Here is a 23697-nt window from a genome sequence, read left to right on the forward strand (position 1 = left end):
TACTAGTCCCTAGAAATCTCAGGCCACTAAACGCCACATGGTTCAAAGTGACTTCTGAATATACTGGAGACACTAATCCACCTTCCCACAGCTTTTGCTGCCTGAATGATGGTACCTAGTGAGCAGGATCAGCAATAGTAACACAGAGAAGGATCCTTTGGCACCTTCTCCCAGTGCTCAAACCCTCCCCAAAGCACACCCAGCCTTCAGAAATGACCATGCTGCTCCCAAACACGGCCATGCTATTGAGGTGAAGGCACAGCCCTGAAAGCTGAGCCAGCTAATAAATATTTATATTACAGTAGTGTACAAAGGCTCCAGCTGGGATTAGGGCACTGCACTAACACAGAGGACAGATCATCCCAGGGTTAAAGGATTTATAGCCTAAAAAAACCACAGCATTCCCACCTCCCTGGGAGCTGGGCAGTAAGCACAGAGGTGGCAGATGTCAACGTTTTCTGCTGTTGTAACACTTTCAGAGTTTGCCGGGAGGCTCTCTAATGGTTTTGAAACAAGAATAGCGGTTCACTACATTACTGGGAAGCTGCTCTGCAGCCAAGAGATGGGAAGGAACTGCAACTCCCCCTCTGCTGTTTGCTGCAAAGATTGCCCGTGGACTTGATCACAAGCTTTGTGTGGGCTCCAGTCCTGCAAAGCAAGGACCAAAATGAACTGGGTGCCAGGTGGGGGATGCTGGGACCCCCCACCCTGGTCGGGCACGGGCTGGCTCGCGAGGCTGAGATGCTGGAGGTACCTGTGGTTCACAGCAAAAAGGGTAAATGAGTTCCTGCCTCCCCAGAGGGCAGATGGAAGCTCCACGAGCCTGGGCAGGAAAGTTGAACATGTCCCCAGTGTGTGGATCCAGGGACCTATTGAGAACTGTGAAGTCTGGTGCCCTCAGCATAAGGACATGGAACTTGGAGGAGGCCATGAAGTTCGTAAGATGACTAAAGCACCTCCCCTACAAAGACAGGCTGAGAAAGTTGGGGCTGTTCAGCCTGGAGAAGAGAAAGTTGTGTGGAGACCTCAGAGCAACCTTCCAATATCCAGGGAAGTTGGAGAGGGACTCTTCATCAGGAACTGTGTGATAGGATAATGAGTAACGGGTGCAAATTGAAATAAGGGAAGTTTAGGTTAGATATTAGGAAGAAATTCTTTATTGTGATGAGGTGCTGGCACAGGTTGCCCAGGGAAGTTGTGGATGCCCCAACTCTGGCAGCGTCCAAGGCCACTTCAGATCAGGAGTTGCACAACCTTGTCTAGTGGGAGGTGTCCCTGCCCATGGCAGGGGAGGACTGGAACTAGATGATCTTTAAGGTCCCTTCCAACCCTTAACATTCAACCATTCTATAACTGTGGGGTGGGGGCAGCAGTTCGGAAGAGGCTGTAGCGTGTAGAGTGGGAGGCACATTTAAACAACCTGCCTTAACTAATGGCAGCTTCAGTGGGGCCCGCAGGAAGATTTTTCATTTGCGTGACCATGTTTTGCTACATCATCCCCTTATTCTCAGCGAATTCAAGCCTCCCTGGCAAAAGCATTTTCAGCGCAGAGGAGGGGACCGACAGCCCGAGGGCGGCACGGGGAGGTGGCATCGAGGGTTCTCCAGAGAGGGGACTCGAACCCGCAACCCTCCGAGGCGGCGGTGAGGGGGCCGGGCCGCCAGGGGGCGCGGTGCCGGCGGGCGCCGTGCGGGCCCCGTGACCCGGCCCGGCCGCTCCCCCCGCGCCGCCGCCGCCGCTCCCGCCCCGGCCGGGCCGGCCCCGCTCGGCTCCGGGCGCCCCGCTCTGCCCCGCGATGTGGCTGGGGCCCGAGGAGGTGCTGCTGGCCGGCGCGCTGTGGGTCACCGAGCGCGCCAACCCCTTCTTCCTGCTCCAGCGCCGGCGGGGACACGGCAAAGGGGGCGGCCTCACGGGTGAGGCGCGGCGGGGACGCTGCGGGCCGGCCCGGGGTGCGGGAGCGCGGGGAGGGCGCGGGGGGGGCCCGGCGGGGCTGGGCCGGGGCTGTCAGCGCTCAGGTGCTGCTGCCGGGGAGCGCAAAGAACTAACGGGGCGCTTCCCTTGTGGAAAATGGCTTCTCACCCTTCTCGCGTTGCCTTGAATTATTGAGGTGGTTTATTTTGTGTGTGTGTGTGTTGTGTGTTCTTTTTCAAGGTTCGGAGGACGGCAGTAAGGCGTGGTTTGTGATTAGTAGCGGTGTGGAAAGCTGTGCTGTGCATGGGCCGGGGGTGAAGCTGGGTGGGTGCAGCCCCATGGGAAGTACCCCGCGTGTGTTGGGGGGACAGCCCGTGTTTGTGACAGATGTTAAAATAACGTGATTGCCACCAAGGCTCAATATTAGCAGCAACAAAAGATCCCCTCGCCTTTAAAACACCCCGTTTGTGTGCAAAATGCTTGCACGTTTATGTGAATAACAAAAGTGTGCGTTTTACACTTTTGAATTACAGCCAGCGCCTTGTATTAGCCCAGTTAACCAAACATACAAACTAAGAAATGAGGCAGCGGATAAACATCCTCAGCATATTTTATCTTTTCATAGTGTTCAAAATTATTTTTAACTGCTCTGTTTGACGTAACATAACTTATCTGCGCAGTGTTGCATGTAGGCCTATACGTCAGTTCTACAATTTACCAGGTTTTTACAAGAAGAAGTGATGTCCAGTGCTATTCTGGAGACATCTAAACTGATGTTTAAATGAATGGTTGAAGCTTTGAGCCGGTTTACTTCTTGAGCTGGTTTAGCTCAGTGAGAGAGTCTCTCCAGAGCTCCAGTGGGTTAAAAGCCATGTGTGCTCCTTGAGGAACTGTGCAGTGACATCTCAGAGTTAGAGTGGGATATTTAGCCAAGCTGGAAAGGTGTTGAAGTTGCTGTCAGACTTAAGTTCTTAAATGTTTTGTTACCAGTCTGTGTGTCAATGTTTGACATGGTCACTACAGTCACAGGAAGGATTTAGAATGACCTTTTAATCCATATCCTGCCTAAAACTGTACACAAGAAACCCAGAGCCCAAGCTGAGATCCTGCTGTGCTGGGTATATACGTGTTTGGTTTAGGGATTGTCAGATGAGCTTCCTGTGGATGGTGTTTCTCTTGACATGCAATCAGTGGTATATTCCTAATCTATTAATTGCATCACAGATAGCTAAAGGAGATACGGGGAAGAAGTGGCATGTTTCATGATAAGGAATGAGATATGGCTGAGTACAGTTTGCTCAGGCTTAGCCAAACCATGGGAGCTGGGAATTGAGACTGGGCCTCCCAGATGCTGAGCCATGGGGCCAACCATCCTCCCTCTCCAAGTTCTGATGTTAGATAACTTTTAATCATAAGGGTGTTGCAAAAATAATTTGCATTAAAGATGCCTTAGTACATTATCTAGCATAACAAAGGAAAGCATCATCTTAGATATTTTGTTTATCTAGTAAATAGACTTAATTGAAATAAATGGATTTGCTCTAGAAAGTCTGGGAACTTGTCAGCATTTACTCTGAAAGTGCCTCCTTTTTTATTGAACATTATATAAAAATAATTTAACTTCTGTATTACCAAATTCTGAGTCACTGACATCTTTGTTTAATCAAAGTACTTCTAGAAACATCCCTGAAATCTGTGAGCACCAGTTCTTCTAGATTTACTTGATTCTGTTTCGGATGAGTTATCTTACCTGCTGTTGGCATAGATGGTGCTGAAAGATACAGCTTTGAAAACGCTTACGTCTTTTAGTTTGGTAGGCTTAAAAATCACTGTTCTTAACAGAAACCCCACAGAGGCAAATACATTTCACTTTCGTTAGAAAACTCTCCTAGGAAGGCAGAGAATTATAATGAGATTTGGTAGGCATTTAATTGCCATCTAAACTTTTTCCATTACCAGGGGGACGGGCTGCAGTTGGTTTATAGGTATTTTACCTGCAGTGACAGGTTGTGTGTCTTCATTTTCTCGACCAAGCTCTTCCGTCACAGCTGCAGACTGTGAGCATCAGCGTTTTTCTGTAGTGATGATACTATATTTTTACTTAACCCAGTTCTTCGTTTTGGTATTGGGTTGCTTTAATTTCTCTCTCTTTGCATCCTAGGTCTCCTTGTAGGAACACTAGACGTGGTTTTGGATTCCAGTGCCAGAGTTGCCCCGTACCGTATCCTGCACCAGACTCAGGACTCTCAAGTGTACTGGGCAGTGGCCTGTGGTATGTGCTGACGTGACTTGTTGGGGACTGGATTTGGGTTATTCCATTGCCTTTTTGGTTCAGATGATCAGTTATGCCACGTAAGAATACCCTGTGACTGCTCAGGAAACTTTTCTAGAGTTTCCAATGGGGTAGTGGAAAATGCCGGAAATGACAGAACTTCTCAGTGATGTTTAAACAGTAGTTGAGGAACTGAAGGCTCTGCAAAAGGTTCTGTTGCTGCAGATGTTAGGAATTTTCTTTCTTCCAAGAGGTACCTGTTTGCAATGCCATAGTGAGTTTATTCAGAGGATAAAGCCAAGACTGCTGTGGGGTGGTGAATGTTGTGCCAAACTTGCTTACCAGGAGCATGGCACAAGATGGAAACATGTAACGTTGTTCAAGGTGCCAGGGACTCTTTGGGGAATCTCTTTACTGTCTTAATCCAATTTTTTTCTGTATTTCTGGCCTGTTAAATATCTTAGAATAATATTTTCTTTTAGCACCAAGGATACTTGGCCTCTTTTACTTGAGAAATGCAACTGCTGTATTGGAATATAATTGTGCAACCATCTGATATCTGGTGGTGAACTTTGATTAAGGTTTTAGGTCTTGATGCTTGCTAAAGAGAAAATATCTTCAGACGTGTTTGTTAGACCAACTTTGTTTATAATAAGAATCTTCACTTCTCACTTTGTGGTTGAGGCATAAAATCTGATCATGAAAGAATCATTAACTAAGCCCACAGATGTTCCTGTTCCCACCTTCTCCCAAGGCAACCAACACAATATTGTCCCTTGCAGAGCCACTTCAGTTTTGCAGATGAAGTGTTTAGAAGTTGCTGTGTTTCACAGAAATTCAGTTTCCCTTTTGGGGAGGGTGGAGGCAGGGAGTAAGAAAGGCAGAAAACAAAATGGCAGGTCAGAAACTGCATAGAAAAAAGCAGAATATTTAGTGGCCACATGCGGTGCAGATCTGTAATTTTGTACTATCTCAGTGAGTGTGTTATTTTTGTACAATTTCAGGAGTGTTTTAGTTGATACCCTCTATATCTCAGTTCCTTTTAAACAGTGCAGCCTGGGAAAGTGAGGTGGGCTGAGTAACACCCAAATGAAGTTCAATAAATTATTCTACTGGAATAAATATGTTGTCTTCAGCCAAAGTATTTTTTTATCATATCTGGTTCTCATTTTGCTGTGGAAGTAAGAGTACTGGCATTCACTTAAGGTTATAAATGTATATGGCTCTCTAGTTGAAAAATGCAAATATTTTATTTGCAGTTTATTGTGTGTACATGCTAGTAGGCAGCAATATGGTCACACATGCAGTTTCAGGCTTTCAGCACTGTGTTCTTATGGCAATCTTTGTAGGAATTGCAGACTTTTACTCCTTCATGCATGTCATTCTAATGTTGTTCTTATAAAGATGTCAGTTATTGAGGCCAGGCTTATTTTAGCAATTTCTCTGCTGTCACTTGGTGGGAGATGCAGCTCATGGAACAAAACAGGACGCAGACTGCATTCCCCTGCTGTTGTTGCTGAACCTGTGGATTTTCTCCACAAAGGATTCTATGATTGCTAATTCTGTGCCCTTAAAATAAACCATTTTGTATTACTCAAAATAATTTATGCTATAGAAACGTTGTCAGATGCTGGGATAGATGTCAAGTAAACTTATACACAGAGGCAGCAGAACAAACATTTGTTGTCTAATCCATTGGGCTGTACACACAAACTCAAATTCATAGCCCTCTGCAGGGTGGTTCTATGCCAACAATATAGTGATAGCTGCCAACAGAGGGGAAGAAACCTTTTAGTAAACACAAATCTTTGAAATTATGAACGGCAACCAACTAAGGCAACTTTCTGTAGGAAAGTTCTTTAATTTTGTTACAGATTGAAGCTTATCCTTTGTGAAATGTTGTGGACTGTATGGTTAAAGACAGCTAACTATTTGACCTAAAGTTTGCTGAAAAGTTGTTTGTATTTTTTTTAAGAAAGCAGAGAACTTTCTGACGTAAATATTTTGGTTGCTCTTTGGTTTGGAATTATATGCTCCCTGCTGACCATTGCCCCTGGGAAATGGAAGCTCTCTGTAGGTGTAAAAAGTTCAGTTGCTCTCAAATTTCAAGGTTCTTCTGACAGTTCATTATTTTTGTTCCAGAATACCAGGAATAAAGGAGTACTTCTTGACTGGAACATAAGAATGCTTTTTGTCTGGGTGTTTGGTGTGCACTGGCAAATAGGATGATCTGTTGGTCGTGTGCTCATTATCCTTGGTGGCAGTGGAGACGTTTTATTAGAAACATAATGTTGGTGTACATAAAATATCCCTGACATGTACACAGTTGGTGTGTTTGATTTATCCTGATCACTGTTCAGTAATTATTAGTTTCCTGCTGTGAACTTGGAGGAAAAAAGACCTTGTTGTGTTTTTTTTTCCTAGCTCTTCTCATCATCTTTCTCTCCTTAACTAGGCTCATCTCGTAAAGAGATCACAAAGCATTGGGAGTGGCTGGAGAATAACTTATTGCAGACTCTGTCCATCTTTGACAATGAAGAAGATATCACCACCTTTGTCAAGGGCAAGATACATGTAAGTGACGTTTCCCTGAAGGACTTCTGGATCCTGAGAAAGAATGGGGAGATGATTTTGAGGATTTTTTTATCCTTTTTTATCCTTTTCAGTCATACATAGGTACGAAATTGTCGTGGAACACATTGTTAGCATCAGGTCACAGCCAGAACTGGACAAATGTGTTTGGGGGAGAAAGCTGGGAGCAGTAGATCTCAAGGAACATGCCTGTTATGATGACTCCTACTAATTACATATAGTACCTCTTTAAATCTTGCTGATTATACCTTTGAATGCAGGGAGAATGTTTATCAAGGGTTCACCTAGCAACAAATGCAGGAGAGAGAATTCTAGTTTGCAAGCAAAGTACTTGCCCTGCCACACTGGTCTGAAAGGCATCTGGGTGAAGGAACTGCACCCCAACTTCCACTGTCTTTTGAGTCAGACAGGTGACTGCCTGTTGTACAGTTAACACACTTCAGATTCCCAGCCCACAAATCCTCCAGTGTACAAGCTTATAAATGCAATTCTTTATTGAACAGCAGAAATTTGAGTCATTTTCAGCTCTCCTGTCAGATTCTTTGTATTTTCTATGCGTGAGAGAGGTTGTGATCATTTGTTTTTCCTTCTGGCCAGTCAGGATCTGACAGATTGCAGAGTTCTGCCCTTCCTGGCAGATGATCTTCTTCCCGTTGAAGAAGCATGTATGCAAGGGAAAAGAGACTCCGGTTCTCCTGCAGGCTGTTCCAGGTGTTCTCAGGCCATGAGGAGCTCAGTCAAACGTTAAACATCAGTGCCTGTGGCGTGTGCTCAGGGGTAGATCCAGATCCCAGACTCCCACGTGATCTGTCCGCCCTTTCTGCACGTCTTTGCTGTTTCTCTGACGTGACAGGACTGAAACTGCTGTGCCGTGTTACTTCTTTGCTGCTGTGACCCTTTGCTGTACGTTACGTCTGTCAGCAGGCAGGTTCCCTTCCATTTCTTCCCTGTCTCCTCCCATGTCCTTTCAGGGCATTATTGCTGAAGAGAACAAGAATGAGCAGCCCCAGAGTGAAGAGGATCCAGGTAAATTCAAAGAGGCCGAACTGAAGATGCGGAAGCAGTTTGGGATGCCCGAGGTGGAGAAGTTGGTCAATTACTATTCCTGCAGCTATTGGAAGGGACGTGTACCCAGGCAGGGTTGGCTGTACCTCACTGTCAATCACCTCTGTTTCTACTCTTTCCTACTGGGCAAAGAAGGTGAGTTATGAGCCTGCAAGTTGTTTTTCTGTCATTTCCCGTGATCTTTTTGATGCAGTTGATGTTGTGTGAACTCCTTTTTAGGCTGAAAGTTTTTTTCCCTATAGGAATCCTTGAGCTCTGTCCCAGCCCATAGATTGCTCTCACAGGCACTTCAGTGCTGTTTATACTGAATGCTTGAGTCATTTTTCAAAACATTTCTCAAGTTGTGCTGATGTTTTACTTAAATTGGATTACTTTTTACGAGTTTTACTCAGACTGGATTAGAGAACCAAGGAGTATTTTTACCTTGGTGAGTTTTATCTGGTACAACTGCCAGGACCCAGTATTTACAAAGCATGAGTTCCTGAGTCCGGAGCTGATTTGCTGTAAAGAATTAATGAAAACTTGAGTAATTGTAGTTGAAGGCATTTACTGGATGGGAGATAGTCCTTTTGGAACTGCATTATTTCTGGTCTAGTTAATCCCAAAGATTATTTCCAAGTATTTTTGGAGAACCCAGCAAAAGTATGAAGAAAAGAATTACCCATTTGTAAGAGGGGGAAAAATGTTGCTACGCTGAGAGCTTGGTAGCTGCTTGACCTTTGTTTCTGATTAATTGCTGTTTTGCCTCAAATTGTAATAACAGTATTTTTTAATTTTTTTTCCCAGTTACACTGGTGATCCAGTGGGTGGATGTAACCCAGCTCGAAAAAAATGCTACACTGCTGTTCCCTGAGTGCATTAAAGTAAACACGAGGGACAGTGAACTCTATTTTTCCATGTTCCTCAACATCAACGAGACATTCAAGCTGATGGAGCAGTTGGCCAACATTGCCATGCGGCAGCTGCTGGATAACGAGAGCTTCCTGCAGGACAAGTCTCTCCCAAAGCCCAGGAAGCCTCTTAAGAACATCTCTGCATTAAAAAGGTATATGTTTCCAGCAGTGAGAAAAGAAGATAGATAATAGAGGACTGTAATAATAAGTCTGCATTACTTTGTAGCTCCCAGGCGTCACTGAGGTTTTCTCGCTCTAGGGGCTGCATCACTTATTTCAGCCATTAGCCCTCTGCCTGCCGTGTTTTATTCCCATCCCAAATTGGAGCTGAATTCACACACACCCTCGTGACTTTCTCATGCATGACTAGGCACTGTTAGAAGGATTTTTCTACTAGAAACTGCCCAAAATCCTATGTAAAAAAAGTGAAAGAAGAAAATTACACCAGCCCCTTTGTCTGAAGTTAAAGGTTTATAAAAAGTAACATAGATTTGTATTGTAAAAAATCCTCCCACTGGAGGCTGTTCTCTGTAGTGTAGCAGAGAAGTTTTGTGTTTAAGTTTTGCAGATGCACTTGCATATTTTATCTTGCATTGCAGGACATATCTTGTCAGTGAGGCGTGTCTGAAAAAGCAGTCAGATAAGGGGTGGCATCTCAGTTAGAGAAGGGAATATAAGAACACACACTACAGTCTGAAGGCTGTGATTGGAACTTAGCATTAGTGTTTGAGTGGGTTTTTCAAGTAAGGAAAAAACCCTGTGAATACTACCCTTTACTTTTCCCCAGAGACCTGGATGCTCGAGCCAAAAATGAGTGCTACCGTGCCACTTTCCGGTTGCCCAAGGATGAATGCCTGGATGGACATACAGACTGTACCTTGTGGACACCATTCAACAAGACACATATTCCTGGCCAGATGTTTGTTTCCAACAATTACATCTGTTTTGCCAGCAGGGCAGAGGAGGCCTGTCATCTCATCATTCCTCTCAGGGAGGTAGGGATTTCTTAGCTATATGTTAAGACTCCAGGCCTTTCTTGTCCCTTTTGTGCTTCTGTCTTTTGTGCTGTGCTTTTTAGATAATGGAGAACATGCTAGATCCAAATGGTCCCTGTCTTTGTGTTCTAGGTGACAATAGTTGAGAAAGCAGATAGTTCCAGCGTCTTGCCCAGCCCTCTGTCCATCAGCACTAAAAGTAAAATGACCTTCTTCTTTGCCAATCTGAAAGACCGAGATTTCTTGGTGCAGAGAATCTCTGACTTCCTGCAGAGAACACCGTCCAAGAAACCATGTGGCACCGACAGGGAGTGGAAGTGGAATTTGGCTGATGCCAGTTGTGAGGTACTGAAGAAATAGCTGGAAGGAACTTTTCAGAGCAATGCTCCTTACAGTGTGCTAGCAGTGCTTGTTACCAGCCAGTGCTGTCTCTGTTGGCCATTAGCAGAGGAGGAGGCAGCCTGAGCTCAGACACTTTCTGTTCTGTTGTTCAGGAGGTTCCAGAGCTGCCTTCCAGCAGCCCACTGGCCATCAGCCCCATGTCTGCTCTCGGCCATCGACCCGTCAACTTCTGTGCTGGGGAAGTGCCAACAGCCTCGCAGGGACTGCTCAAACTCTTCAGAAGGAACTCTGAGGAGCTCTCTGGACCGAAAGGGGTAAGTAATATTTTAATGTAAAACAATTAACTTTAAAAACTTTGCAGTAGGTTACAGATTTCCTTGTCTTCTCTAAGAGTGAAAATGCATTTATCCCTGGTCAGTCCTGCAGTATCACTTCTGTGTCTGTCACAGGGATAGTGCTGCATAGATGGAACCTAACCCTCAGCTTACTTTGTTAGTACTGACACACCTGAGATAGTTGACTAGAGGCTGAGAAATTAGTATTACCAGCGTTCTGGGATGTGAATTTTTGGCTGTGAGGAACTACTTTTCTTCGGATCAAGAGAGCAGAGAACTGATATCTCTGCTTGTTAGTTAATCATCATAGTCCATGGTTCTGCTTGCATTTATGTGGAGATTTGCAAGGTGTAGTGCCATTGCACAGCCCATGTTAGTGTTGTAAAGACTTGACTTTAAGCAAGGTCAGAAATTATTCAGAACAGGGGAAATTAGCATATACACCCTTCAGCAAAAAAGAGAAGATTTAAATGTCACAAGGCATTTCTCATGGGAAGTGCAGGTCTGAGTATATGCAGAAATCACCTGTCCTACAAACATAAAAATGCATTAATCTCCTAAAATAGCCATATTTGTTCCTATGAAGGCAAAGGAGAAGATGAAGGAAGAGTCCTGGAACATTCATTTCTTTGAATATGGGCGAGGGATGTGTATGTACCGCACTGCCAAGACGAGGGAGCTGGTGCAAAAAGGAATCCCAGAGAATCTTCGTGGAGAGCTGTGGCTCCTTTTCTCAGGTAGGATGTTCTGCTGGATATTTTGACAGCTAGCAAGAGTAAGCTTTCTGCTCATCTCAAGGGAAAAGGTATGAATCTTATCTCATTTCAGAAGAAATTAATGACAGGTTGACTCCACCTGAATGATACTTCATGGTGGGTTTTTTGCCAAAAATGCAGTGATCACAGTCATGAGATAACTTTCTTTATGAGCCTAGTAGCTGCTTGGCCTCCTTTGTCTGTGTTTCAGTGTTGGGACCTACACTTTAACAGGGTGATTTAATAATGAGTTTGTTCCATACTTTCACATCTGTTTGTAGTTGATGAGTTCATGCAGTGCTTCTTGGCTCCCTCGTCTCTGAAGCTGTGGGCATAAAATCTGTATTCCAAAGCTCCAGAGGTAAAGTGATATTTGCCATTTCAGGGGCTTGGAACGAGATGGTGACTCATCCTGGTTACTATGCAGATCTTGTGGAAAAGTCAATGGGAAAGTACAATCTCGCTACAGAGGAAATTGAGCGAGATCTGCACCGCTCTATGCCAGAACATCCTGCCTTCCAAAATGAGTTGGGAATTGCTGCCCTCCGGAGAGTCTTAACAGCTTATGCATTCAGAAATCCAACAATTGGGTACTGTCAGGTAAGAAAGAAGTCTTAAACTTGTTAGTCTGGCACAGTGACCGTGACTGACTTGGTCATTTTCTGCAGCTTTTTGTTCAGTTTCAAGCTTTTCCTTCATGCTGTCCATGTGGTGGTGGGACAGTAGGAAAGAAGTCCTTATGCTGCAACATCTCTTAAATACCTTTTGAATACAACATTTAAATAGACTTTTCATATGATTGTTAGATGTAATGTCAGAGTCTGGTTTTCCTGCCAGAGCTTTCCACAGTTCAGCAAAAACATCTTGTGGTTTCATTAAAAAGAGCAATTAAATCAAATCAGTGATGTTGCACATGGACAGTATATTGAAAATGAAGCCAGTTGCTGGTTTATGAAACAACTTTGTGGAAATTCGGGTTCATTTTGTGTATTAGAGGTTCTCATTATGTTCTGTTATGACCAAATTGTTACCAAGCTTTTGGTGAAAACTCTGAAAATTATTCTTAGTCACATTGTTTTCTGAAAGTGCTTGGCAAAAGGTCATATTATTTGCTGCCTCACAAAAAGAGGAACTGAAAACAGGAAGGTACATTGGTTTAAGGGCATCCATTGACTCAGATACCAGTAAGAGCTGGAAAGGGATGTGACTCTTAGTGACAGCTTGCTGTATTCATGGTTTTAAAGTTAGATGATGATGAATGGCAGAGGTTTCATGAAGACCTTCTTGTTTTTCTCCTGTACCTGTGTATTTGACTGTGCTGGCTCACAGGCCATGAACATTGTTACATCGGTGCTGTTGCTCTACTGCAACGAGGAGGAGGCTTTCTGGCTCCTGGTGGCTTTGTGTGAGCGGATGTTGCCAGATTACTACAACACAAGAGTAGTGGGTGAGTCTTTGTCAAATCCATGCTGGAGCCTGGATTTTCAGCTGCAGTTGCACCAGCATCTCCCAGGAGCATTTTGTTGTTCAGACTTAATTAAATGTGAAGCATTTTAAAGATGAGGAAGCACAACCCTGTTCCATTTGAAGTCACAGGTGTGTGATGGAGACGTAGGAAGAGACACTACAGGCTACCAAGGTAGTAGTACTACCTTGTAGTAACAAGGAAGATGAAGTAACTAGAAATTGGTAGCAGGTGCATTTGTAGTAAGGAGACTTATCTAGAAGAAAATTATTGAGTTTTGGTCTTACCCATCTGAATGATGTATTAAATTTTTGAAACAGGCTCCTAGAAAAGGTTAGCGAAAGCAGTGCTTCATGGGCTTTTGAAGTGGGTCTGTATAAAAGAGTATAGTTTAGTGTAAATACCATAATATCAGTAATCCTCCACCTCTCCATTCAGTGAAAATGCATCAATCAGTGAGAGGTTCTGTGTCTGCATGCTCTGCAATGTAGGAAATCTTTACCTAAATATGTTGGTTTTATTGCAAACAGGGAAGAAGATTAAATTAATGTCTTAATTTTAGTTCTGATTCTCAGAGACTTATATGAAACTAAGTGAACTCACACTGTTTTGGGTGTAGTACCATGATACCACCAGTTTTAGTTCTTCTGTTGTTTCTTTTGTCCGTTTCAGGTGCATTGGTGGACCAAGGGATCTTTGAAGAACTCACACGAGAGTATCTTCCACAGCTGTCAGAAAAGATGCAGGACCTGGGAGTGATTTCCACCATATCCCTTTCCTGGTTTCTCACTCTCTTCCTCAGTGTCATGCCCTTTGAGAGTGCCGTGGTCATTGTTGACTGTTTTTTCTATGAGGGAATCAAGTTTATCCTGCAGGTGTCACTGGCCATACTTGATGCCAACATGGAGAAGTTGTTAAAGTGCTGTGATGAAGGTGAAGCCATGACTATTTTGGGCAGGTACCATTCATTGTTCTTATTTATAACTGAATAGTGACAGTGCCCTTTTAGTCATCCTCTCTTTCTACCTAATTCCATTACACAGCAGGTCACAGATAACACTCTAAGATGAAACTTGAGCTCCAGAGAGGTTTGCTGTTGCTTTCTACAACAGCTGAAATTAATTGTTAGCTCAACTATGGAGTAATCCCATATTTCTGGAATGTTTGCTTTGCAGCATAATACGTTCCTGTATTTCAGTTTGAATTTGAACTCTCAAAGGTTGTTTATTCAAAATTCACATAATAATTCTGCTCTACTATTAGGAACAGACCCTGTCAGGAATTGCCTTCTAGAAAAATAAAACTTTATCAAGAGATATCTCCCGAGTTTCGTAAATGTAAGATTTTCTTGTTTGAAATGGGAATCTTTTCTATGTGCAGCAAGATACTATGTGCAGCTTATGACTAGAAGCCCACTTTCAAAAGAGTAGATACCCCAAAAATAAAGTGAAAATCAACTTTACTTCAGACACTAATCTCAAGAGTCTTGCATCTGTTCTCTTTTTTCCCCACAGATACTTGGACAATGTAGTTAACAGACAGAGTGTCTCTCCCCCTATTCCCCACTTGCACGCCTTACTGACGAGTGGAGATGACCCACCACTGGAAATCGACATCTTTGAACTCATCAAAACCTCCTATGAGGTCAGGTTCTGGCTTAGTTTTTGCCCAAGAGATTTTTCTCTCCTAACATCCCATTTTATACTTTGCGCAGCCAGAATTTGAACAGTGTTCATAGCTTGAGGTGCTTCAGGATTTGCAGGCTGAAGCCATTACTCCAGCTGCTTGGTGTGACTAGAATCTGACACTGTTGACTATTGTGGATTACAAAGAGTCTCACCAACACCAGTGGGGACTAAAATGAAGACTGCAAATAAGTAAAAAGTTACAGACTAGAGTTTTCTTTCTGCTTTGCCTAAAAAGTCTCCATTCTTACTTGTATTTGAGGATTGCCAGTGCTAGGGAGTTAAGGAGGGAAATTCAGGGTAAAAATTGTGAGGTAAACTGCAGAAACATTGGAAGCATTTCAGTCCACATGCATAGGAATCCTCAGCTGTGACCCATGTTGTAGTAATAGGAAGGTGATCCCAGAACGGTGCCAGTGCTGTTGAAATACCTCTGCAGTGGTGGAGGTGGACCTCATTATTCATACTGAGAACAAACTCATAAGAAATTTGATTCTGAATGATGGAAAAAAGACCAGGAGAGAACTGATGTTTGACATTCTCTGCTATGCTTTGTAAGGTGTGGGATCATTTCCCTTTTTATCTCCTGTTTTTCATCCCGTCCCCTTCCAGCTATTTACAGGCAGGCAGCTGTCATTACACTGCGTATTTTGTTTGCTTCTTCAAGTCTGCCATCTATGTTTGTTCCTGGTTTCTTTTTATCATAGAGTGTCACCAAATTCATATTAAATGTCTGACCTAGTCATTAGAAAAACCTCTTGACTTAGGTGTTTCCAGTTGAATCCCATAGGGGTCCTAGAGGGAAAAAAAACAGGGCTGGAATGAATGACAACCTGTCTATTCTCTTGTCTCTGCCACAGTACAGGACCTGTATTTCTGTCAGTCCTGACAGATCCTTTTTCATCTGTTCTGTAGAAACCTCTGATGTTGGATTTCTCATGAATTCTGAATTACTTTTCTTGCAGGACAGGGGGGAATAGGGAATAGAGCTCAAATTTTTTGCTGCTGGTAAAAGGCTTCTAGTGGGTTAAGATCATCTCTGAGGGGATAGTACACTTGTTAAAGAACATGTAACTGAGGATGGGTTGTTTTTTCTTTAGAAGATGAAGTTGACCTGGTCTGCTTCCTTTTCTTGTAGAAATATAGCAATCTGAAGGCAGATGACATTGAACAAATGCGTTTTAAACAAAGGCTGAAGGTGATCCAGTCTCTGGAGGATACAGCCAAGAAGAGTGTGGTATGTGACTCCCAGATTGAATGAGCTACCAAATGGCACAGTCATGGAATGTGTTTTGCTGTGAGCATCAAGAAACTTTGCGCTGTAGCTGTGGCATGGAGGAAGATGATAAACACACTTGTAGGCCTTGTCATAGTCTCCATTGCCTAGTGCTGTGTGTTTTACTGCTTGCCTGGAATCTTTGAGAAAAAGCTTGCTAGCAGATAATTATTTTACTGCCATTTAGAGAGCGTGCAAGTGCATTACAGAACTCTACAGAAGGGTTCATGGCCAAAGGGCAGTGTCCGTATCTGTTGCCATTATCTCCCGTGTCCTAGTGTTTATTTCACTGTTGTTTTTCAATGCATCTGAGTCAAACCTCTGAAGATAAAAACAGGAGGAAGGGGCAACACAGCCTGCTCAGTCAGGTCTGCACAAAGAGGAAATAAGCACAGTAATATTTTTTCTAACTACTTGAATCATCAGCAGTTTCTTCTTGACTGCAGACTGTCTTCCTGACCTGTGTCCAGGGATATTAGAATGGTTATGTTTTCCTTCCCATCCCGTGTCATATTTCCTTGCACTTAGTTTCTTCTCTTCTATGTTATACAGATTTTTCAGTGAGTTGTATTTAATTTTTCTACCTTCAAAATAAATTGTTTGCTCTATTTTATCCCTGACTACAGGTCCGAGCTGTGTCTGGTGACATCGGTTTCTCTATTGAAGAACTGGAAGAGCTGTATGTAGTGTTCAAGGTAAGAAGCAAGAGTGAGGAAGAATGTTCTGACACAGAGAATACAAATAGCAAAATAAGTTGAAAGGGAAGCAATGACTTTGCTTCAGTTCTTCATGTTACCTATCAGAACAAATGTGACATCCTGTCACACATGGTGCCAGTAGGACTGGCCCTATCTGAGTGATTATTTTTAATTTTTTTCCCCCAAAGATGGCCAAAATGCATTCACAGTATTTGAATGATACTTATTCTGAAAGAGACTGTGGAGTCAGTGGAAAGGAGTGTCACATAACACTTAGAACAAGGAGCTAGGATTGACTGTACCTCAGTTTTTATTCTCAGGTTTTCCATTTACTTGTTCTGTAATTGTGACAAGATTACTTAAGGGCTTTGCCTCTATTTGTCAGGGTATATGTTTTTAAAAGAGTGATATTACCCAACAGCATTTATCTGCAAATATAATACACTGCAAACTCAGTTACAGTGTATTATAGACTCAGAAAGAGGCTTAGTTCTAAAACCAGCATGTTCCCTTTGCAATAAAGCCTGAGCATCATTTTGTTAAAACGTGAAATCGCGTTTTGTATTTTTCCCTTTAAATTGTTCTTTGTGTTTTTCCCAAAATCCCCATCTCTTCCTTCATTTCAAACTATTTTGTAGTGAAGTAACACTAGGAATAATGGGGGAGATAAAGCGTGCCCTGCAATGTCTCTTCTTTGCTCACTCAGTGCTATTCTTGAGCTATAACAAAGTCTCCACTCCTGTGGGTTGCTGTGGCACAGTATAATCCCACCTGTTGATCCTTTCCCCCCCAAAGGCCAAGTACCTGATGAGCTGTTACTGGGGGAACAACCGCGCTGCCGCCGCCGCCCGCCGGGATCAGAGCCTGCCGTACCTGGAGCAGTACCGCATAGACATGGAGCAGTTCAGAGACCTGTTCATCAGCCTCACCCCCTGGGCCTGTGGGGCACACACACCTGTCCTGGCAGGGCGGATGTTCCGGCTTCTGGATGAGAACAGGGATTCTCTCATCAACTTCAAGGAGTTCGTGACAGGAATGAGTAAGTGGTGGTTTTGGAGAAGGTGGGATATTGCAAAAAAAACGTTTCTGTCCCTCTCCAAGAAGAGAACTAAAAGGAGAGAATGGTGTGTATGCTGTCATGAGGGGGGGGAGTGACAGGAAGCCTCAAGCTAAACAAAATACACCTTTTTGGAGTGGATTTGCTTCTGCACGGGACTTTGAGCAGTCAGCGTTTCCTTGTTGCATGGGAACTTATTCTGGTTTGAACCTGTGAGTAGAGGGTGATTCTTTATCCTAAGTGCTATTTTTCTTGACCTTTTTTTTTTTCTTTGCAGGTGGGATGTACCATGGTGACCTCACTGAAAAACTCAAAGTACTCTACAAACTTCACCTGCCTCCTGGTGAGTGATTAGCTGTATATATTGCTGTATATTGCTGCTACTGAACACGGTCTATTCTGACATGCAGTTGAAATGGGATGCCTCATGAGTTTTGCTAATGAAGTGGGTGATACTGCTGTTCAGTTAGCTTAGAGACCTTAACATTTGCTTCTCTGTGAATACAGCTCTGAATCCAGAGGAAACAGAATCTGCTTTGGAGGCCACAAGTTATTTCACAGAGGATGTGACAACAGAAGGTAATGCAACACTGCTGCCTTTACCTCTCAGTTTAGGCAGGAGTTGCAGCAGAGATCCATGTGCTGTGGACAGTGATTTTGTGCAAGGCATGGTCTCGTGCTGGCAGTGTGTTAAGACTGCCAGTGTGTTTGAGCTTGCTGTCTTCGTTGCATGATGGGGAAGAAGTTTGGAGCTAAAACTCCTCGGTGCCCATTTCATGCAGGATACAGCATGCTCTGAAGCACAGTCATAAACTGCTGAGGAGGAGCAGTGTGCTTTCACCAGCCCCTGTCTCCCACCATGATTTAGGTTTTTCATGCAAGTCTCATTGTCTCTCTTGTTTTTGTTTCCTTCTCTGTGTCTGTCTATGTCTGGCCTTTTCTTCTGTTTTATCTGGGATATTGTCCCCTCAACCCCTTTTTCTGCTGCTCAAGTATCTCCTTTTGTCTCAGAGCTGGATATCTGCCTGCACTGTGAGTCTCAAGGTCAGTCCATGGGTTATGTGCATGCATTGAGCATGACTATGGTGCTGATACCACCTGCCAGCACCATTATGCTGATGTAAATAATCTGAAATTGTTGCTGCTGCTCCTCTCTTGTGACACTCTCACAATTAATAAAGTGCTATAAGTAATTCTTTCAGAATATTCCACCTATTGAGTTTCAGCCCTGGTCAAAATAGGTTTTGTCTGGCTTCTTTTAATGGAATTTATCTCACCCTAGAAACTGGTGGTTGAAAATATGCTCAGAATAAACTGGGATGAGGTGCTAGGCTTGCTGGCCTGTGTAGGTGATCCCTGGGCCTACTCCACAGTCTTCTGTTTTAAGGGAATAAGGATGCATGCCATTGAATTGAAAAACTGTTAGTAGACTACTTTACTGCATTTCTTAAAATACAATTTTAGGGATTGTCAAGTAGGAGGTCAAAGTATGTCAGTCATGCTAAATGTTTACCAAAATACAGTGATGCTTAAAAAATACGTGAGTAAGTACAAAAGGTATTTGTGCAGTTTGGTGCTAAATTAACAGTCAGAGTTGGAACCAAGATTTCCTATTTACTCTAGTGACAGTGTAGGGAACCAGGAGAGAAGTTTGTGAAGTTAGACTGCAAATTGCTCCTCAAGTGTCAGTTCAGTCAGTGAATAGTGGTGAGTGTAGGTATTAGTCACATACATGCTCAGTAGTGGTTTGGGGATTTTCCATTTATTATCTTGCTTTGGATGACTGAACTTCCTTGTCTTTAGGCCATCACATTGCTTAGCTGCCTTTCATATCTGTGTTTAACCCTTTCTTTTAAGAGCTCTCCCCTCTACCTCAGCTTTTCAACCCACTTTTTGAGTGTGGCTCTTTATCCAGCTCATCCCATCAGCCTCTTGCTTCCATCCTGTTCTGTTCACTCCTCTAAACATGATGTGGGAGTGTGAGATCTAACTTCTATTAAATATATTCTTGTATAATTTTATATTGAGTTGTCAAGTTCTTTGTGTGTTGTATTGCTGAAAAGCAGTTATTAATTGTTATTTTATAATTCCGTAATTTTTTAGAAACCCAAGAAGATAAAGGAAGGAGAAATGAGAATGGTCCAGAAAAAGGTAATTTCATCATCCGTTAGACTACACTCTAGTCTTGTCTCTCTCATGATATGAACTGTTCATTGTCCCATGCTGATCAAGGAGACCTTTCAGTGTCCCCTGTGGACAGAGGTGAAGTGGGAGGTGAGCTGGGAAATAATTCTCTTATGCCTTACTGCTCCAACTCCTGTACATACCAAGATCACAGTGTTTGTAAATCATGTTGGGTAAGTTGTCAACTCATAGAGTTCATTTATGAGAAGTGGAGCTGATGCAGCACTGTTAAAATTTTTGCTCTGCTGAGCTGGATCAGATAAACCAGCAGAAAACAACACAGCGTTCCTGGTATATGCTTTCCTGGACTGTCAATAAAACCTGCCTCCAGCCTGATTTTTGCTAGCACAGCATTCACTTTTTAAGTCTGAAACCATTAACTGCCTCACCAGTGGCTTGTTCTTGCCTTACAGAGGAGAAAGGTACCAGTCCACAGGACTACAGGTACTACCTAAGAATGTGGGCCAAGGAAAAAGAGTCCAAGAAAGAAACCATTAAAGACCTCCCCAAAATGAGCCAGGTAAGAAGTGCATGTGAAGGTTTCCAGTTTAGTGGGGAATTCAGCAGGATGTGCAGCCATTGTGCCAGCATACTCAGTCCTTACCTGTAGCTTGCCCTGCTGGTCTGGTCTGGTGAACTTTAGAACCTCTAATTCCACACGTTTCTGTTAAATTCCACAGTGGATATGGGCAAACTGCTCTGTTTTAACCAATCAAATGTATTGGATTCCTCCTAGACCAATTTTTCCTGTAAGAACTGCAATCTGTGCTTTCCCTCCAGAGCAGAGTGTCTCAAATAATGCCATTGGTCACAGAAACTTGTTTGACTCTTTTGGTTTTGTGTTGCCTCAAGTTACAGCTGCTTGGTGGAGAGTGAAGAATGTGGTTACAGAAGAGAGAGTCAGATGACTGATGTGATCTTTTCTGTCTCTAATTTTCTCAATGGGTGCTACTTAAACCAGTTTGTAAATGCTTAAGCAGCTGACCACAGAAGAGTAGCAGAATAGAAGTAAAACTTCAGATTTTCTCAGCTGTGAATATGTGACTATTCATTTGCCAGCAAAAAACCCACCCCTGTTAGACTGCCGGGTGTGTCTCAATGTAGCCACTACAGGAGAGAGAGGGGAGTTTGCCTGTGTCAGACTGTTCTGAGGCAGTACAGTCAGTTGCCACTTACTTGGTGGGAAGGCAAATAAACAATGAGTCATTCGAGATGGTGCCTGTTGCTTCATAAGCCACTGAAAACTTTTTTTAGCCTGAAGTATGATTTTTTGGTCTTTGTCTTTTAAAGGAACAGTTCATAGAGTTATGCAAGACTCTTTACAACATGTTCAGCGAGGACCCCGTGGAGCAGGAGCTGTACCACGCCATTGCCACTGTGGCCAGTCTCCTCCTGCGAATTGGGGAGGTTGGCAAAAAGTTCTCCAACAGGCCCACGAGGAAGTCTGAGGATTGCAAAGCAAACAATACCCAAGATCCTGTGAGTGAAGAGGAGTCACCAACGTCTGAACAGAGTCAGAATTCGGCAGTGGAGCAGCAACCCCAAGCTGACCATGAGGAGAAAGCCAGCATTGATGCTCAGCCTGAAAAAACACAGCAGGAAAACCAAACTCTAGGAGATGTGTCGGGGGAAGGACAAGGCTCTCCTTTACAGCTGCTATCAGATGATGAAACCAAAGATGATATGTCCATGTCCTCCTACTCCATGGTCAGCACAGGCTCCTTGCAGTGTGAAGACATTGCGGACGACACGGTCCTGGTGGGCTGTGAGGGCAGCAGTGCAGCTGCCAGGTATGGCAGCACCATTGACACTGACTGGTCCATCTCCTTCGAGCAGATCTTGGCCTCCATGCTGACAGAAACAGCCCTGGTAAACTACTTTGAGAAGAAGGTCAACATTCTCCAGAAGATCAAGGATCAGAAGAAGGTAGAGAGGCAGTTCAGTTCATCCAGTGACTATGAACTTTCCTCTGTGTCAGGGTGAACTCAAGAAAGCAGGAGTTGTCTTTTGGAGATAAAACGAGAAGATAAAGTGGCAGATGGCAGGATGGTTTGGTATTTTCTGTTTGGGGTTTTTTTTGTTTAATCAGAGACCAGTAACTACACAATTACAATAGATTCCAATTCATAAGGGGCTTCTGACAGTGACTGTTTTGTGTAGGTGCTTCTTTGGCTACTCTGGGTGACAGAATTAGATTTACATTCTCGAGAGCCATTAGAACCTAATAGCCCCTGACATATAGAATTACCACCATAAATTATGCATGTCTGCCTTTTGCTGTCTTTTATTTTAATGAAGTTTTATTTCAGACAGTAACTGCTCCTTGCCTGCCCTTGTTTGCTGTAGGTTCTTGGGTAACTTGCACAGCAGATGCAGCCTGGCTTGAAACCATGCTCACCTCTGGCTGCCAGTCCGAGAGCTAATGCAGTGTAGTCGGGTGCTATAGGACCCTGACCTATAAATAATCTTGTAAGTTCTTGTAAGCTGTTCTGTGACTCAGCAGCTATAAAGCAAATGTACCCCACTGCTCCCAGCACCCTCAGATCTAAACACAGACGTTGCTCAGACCTTCAGGTTTCTTTCAGATGTGGTTTGGCATTTTCATAGTGTACGACCACTTACTTTCTCCTTCAGCATTCAGGAGTTTTCAGACAAACCTAGTTTTCTAGCATTTGCTTTTCTAATCATCTGAAAGCCATTAGTTTTGGTTTGTCTGGGAAGCCACAAGCTCCTTTACTTCAGTGCAGAAGTAATACTGAGTCAATCAGTGGACCCATGATGGTTATGATGAGGGAATAAGTTCCTAAATTAGAAGGCAGTGAATCAGCCTCAGTGTTCCAGGGCAGTGGCACACTGGTCTGCTGGGCTTTTCCTGTCGGTACATTCACTGTTTATTACTGATTCTCCACTTTTACTGGCTAGTGATGGGTCCAGTTTTTAGATGGAATACTCTGATCAGTCAGCCCTCACAAATGCTTGGGGCAGGAAGGTGTGCAGGAGTGTTGTGCCACGCACTGCTGCTCAGTGTGTCCTTTCTGAAGTCCAGCAGTGGACATGCTCTTAGAAACTCCTGCACATCCAAGGGCATTTATACCTAAAGAGAAAGAATTCAGAGCACCGTGGCCCTCTGCCATCAGCCCGCTGTGGGAAACCTCCACACCAGATCTCGTTCCAGTTAGAGTCAAAATAACTGGGAGACTGAGGGAGTGCTCTTTTAAATCAATTAAAACCAGAGGAAACTAGAAGTTGCCCTTCTGGTAGCAGGGTGTGTGCTCCAAGGAAGCAGAATTAATGCTGTTACTCCAGATAAACTCATCTCAGCATGCAGGCAGTGACCCTGCAGGGCCAGGGGGAGAGGTGCTGCTGCTCGGCCAGAGCGGAACCCGCACTGAAGGCAAGGTTTGATCCAGCTTTTGGCTGGCATTTGGAATAAAAGGGTAGGAAGGACACATACAGTATAAGGGTAGGAAGGACACGTACATGGATGTTCCCATTTAACACTACTCGGTGTGCTACTCAGTGTTAATTCATCCTCGTGACATTCTCAGTGTGTATTCACAGCTGGTACATATTTCTTGTTTCTCTGCCTCCTCTGTCCTGTATCACTGGAGAGCAGCCATTAGTAAAATTGCTTTTACTAATTATTCAGTAATTTATTGTAATTTTTTTAAAGTACAAATAATACCTGTGATTTTACACTGTCTGTCTTATCTGTCATGTATTCAATAAATGAACCAGAATCCTACAGGCTATTTGGCTGCCTTTTATTTCTCTGAGCTCATGGAACATTGCTGGTTCTTTGTCCAGGGTGGTTATTGAAAAGAGCAGACTTGGTGGGACTGCAGTGTGACCTACCTTCCTTTCTTTCTTTCTCTCTTTCTTTCTTTCATCCTTCTTTCTTTTCTTTTTTTTTCCCCTCTTCCTTTCCTTCTTTCCTTTTTTCTTTTCTTCTTCCTTTCCTCTTCCTTTCTTTTCCTTCTTTCTTTCCTTCTTTCCTTTTTGCTTATTTTGTTTCTTTCTTCTTATTAATTTTTGGTTTCACATTTTTTCCCCTCTCTCCTTATTCTTTATTCTTTTTCTTTCTTTCTTTCTTTCCTCACTTCCCCTTTTCTTCCCTCCCTTTCTTCCCCCCCCCCTCTTTCTTTCCCCCCGCCTTTCTTTTCTCCCCTTTC

General features: G+C 43.5%; 1 protein-coding gene across 3 annotated transcripts; it reads left to right on the plus strand.

The window, feature by feature from the left end:
- The first annotated feature begins 1749 nt into the window (after positions 1 to 1749).
- Positions 1750 to 23270, plus strand: TBC1D9B (TBC1 domain family member 9B). Of its 3 annotated transcripts, none has more exons than XM_032703386.1 (22): positions 1754 to 1913; positions 4073 to 4183; positions 6639 to 6757; positions 7747 to 7975; positions 8627 to 8885; positions 9521 to 9728; positions 9861 to 10073; positions 10223 to 10384; positions 10992 to 11142; positions 11546 to 11760; positions 12490 to 12607; positions 13298 to 13583; positions 14140 to 14269; positions 15449 to 15547; positions 16213 to 16281; positions 17080 to 17323; positions 17619 to 17684; positions 17849 to 17920; positions 18335 to 18385; positions 19445 to 19492; positions 19939 to 20045; positions 20816 to 23270. In XM_032703386.1, exons 1-22 carry the CDS (start codon positions 1796 to 1798, stop codon positions 21506 to 21508), a joined length of 3768 nt encoding a protein of 1255 aa, XP_032559277.1. In that variant the 5' UTR covers positions 1754 to 1795; the 3' UTR covers positions 21509 to 23270. The 3 variants fall into 3 exon arrangements, with proteins under 3 accessions (XP_032559280.1, XP_032559277.1, XP_032559278.1); XM_032703387.1 differs by having other exon boundaries at positions 1767 to 1913; positions 18353 to 18385; XM_032703389.1 differs by lacking the exon at positions 18335 to 18385 and having other exon boundaries at positions 1750 to 1913.
- Positions 23271 to 23697: the final 427 nt, after the last annotated feature.

This window comes from Chiroxiphia lanceolata, chromosome 15 (genome assembly GCF_009829145.1).
Source record: "Chiroxiphia lanceolata isolate bChiLan1 chromosome 15, bChiLan1.pri, whole genome shotgun sequence".
NCBI classification, from domain to species: domain Eukaryota; kingdom Metazoa; phylum Chordata; class Aves; order Passeriformes; family Pipridae; genus Chiroxiphia; species Chiroxiphia lanceolata.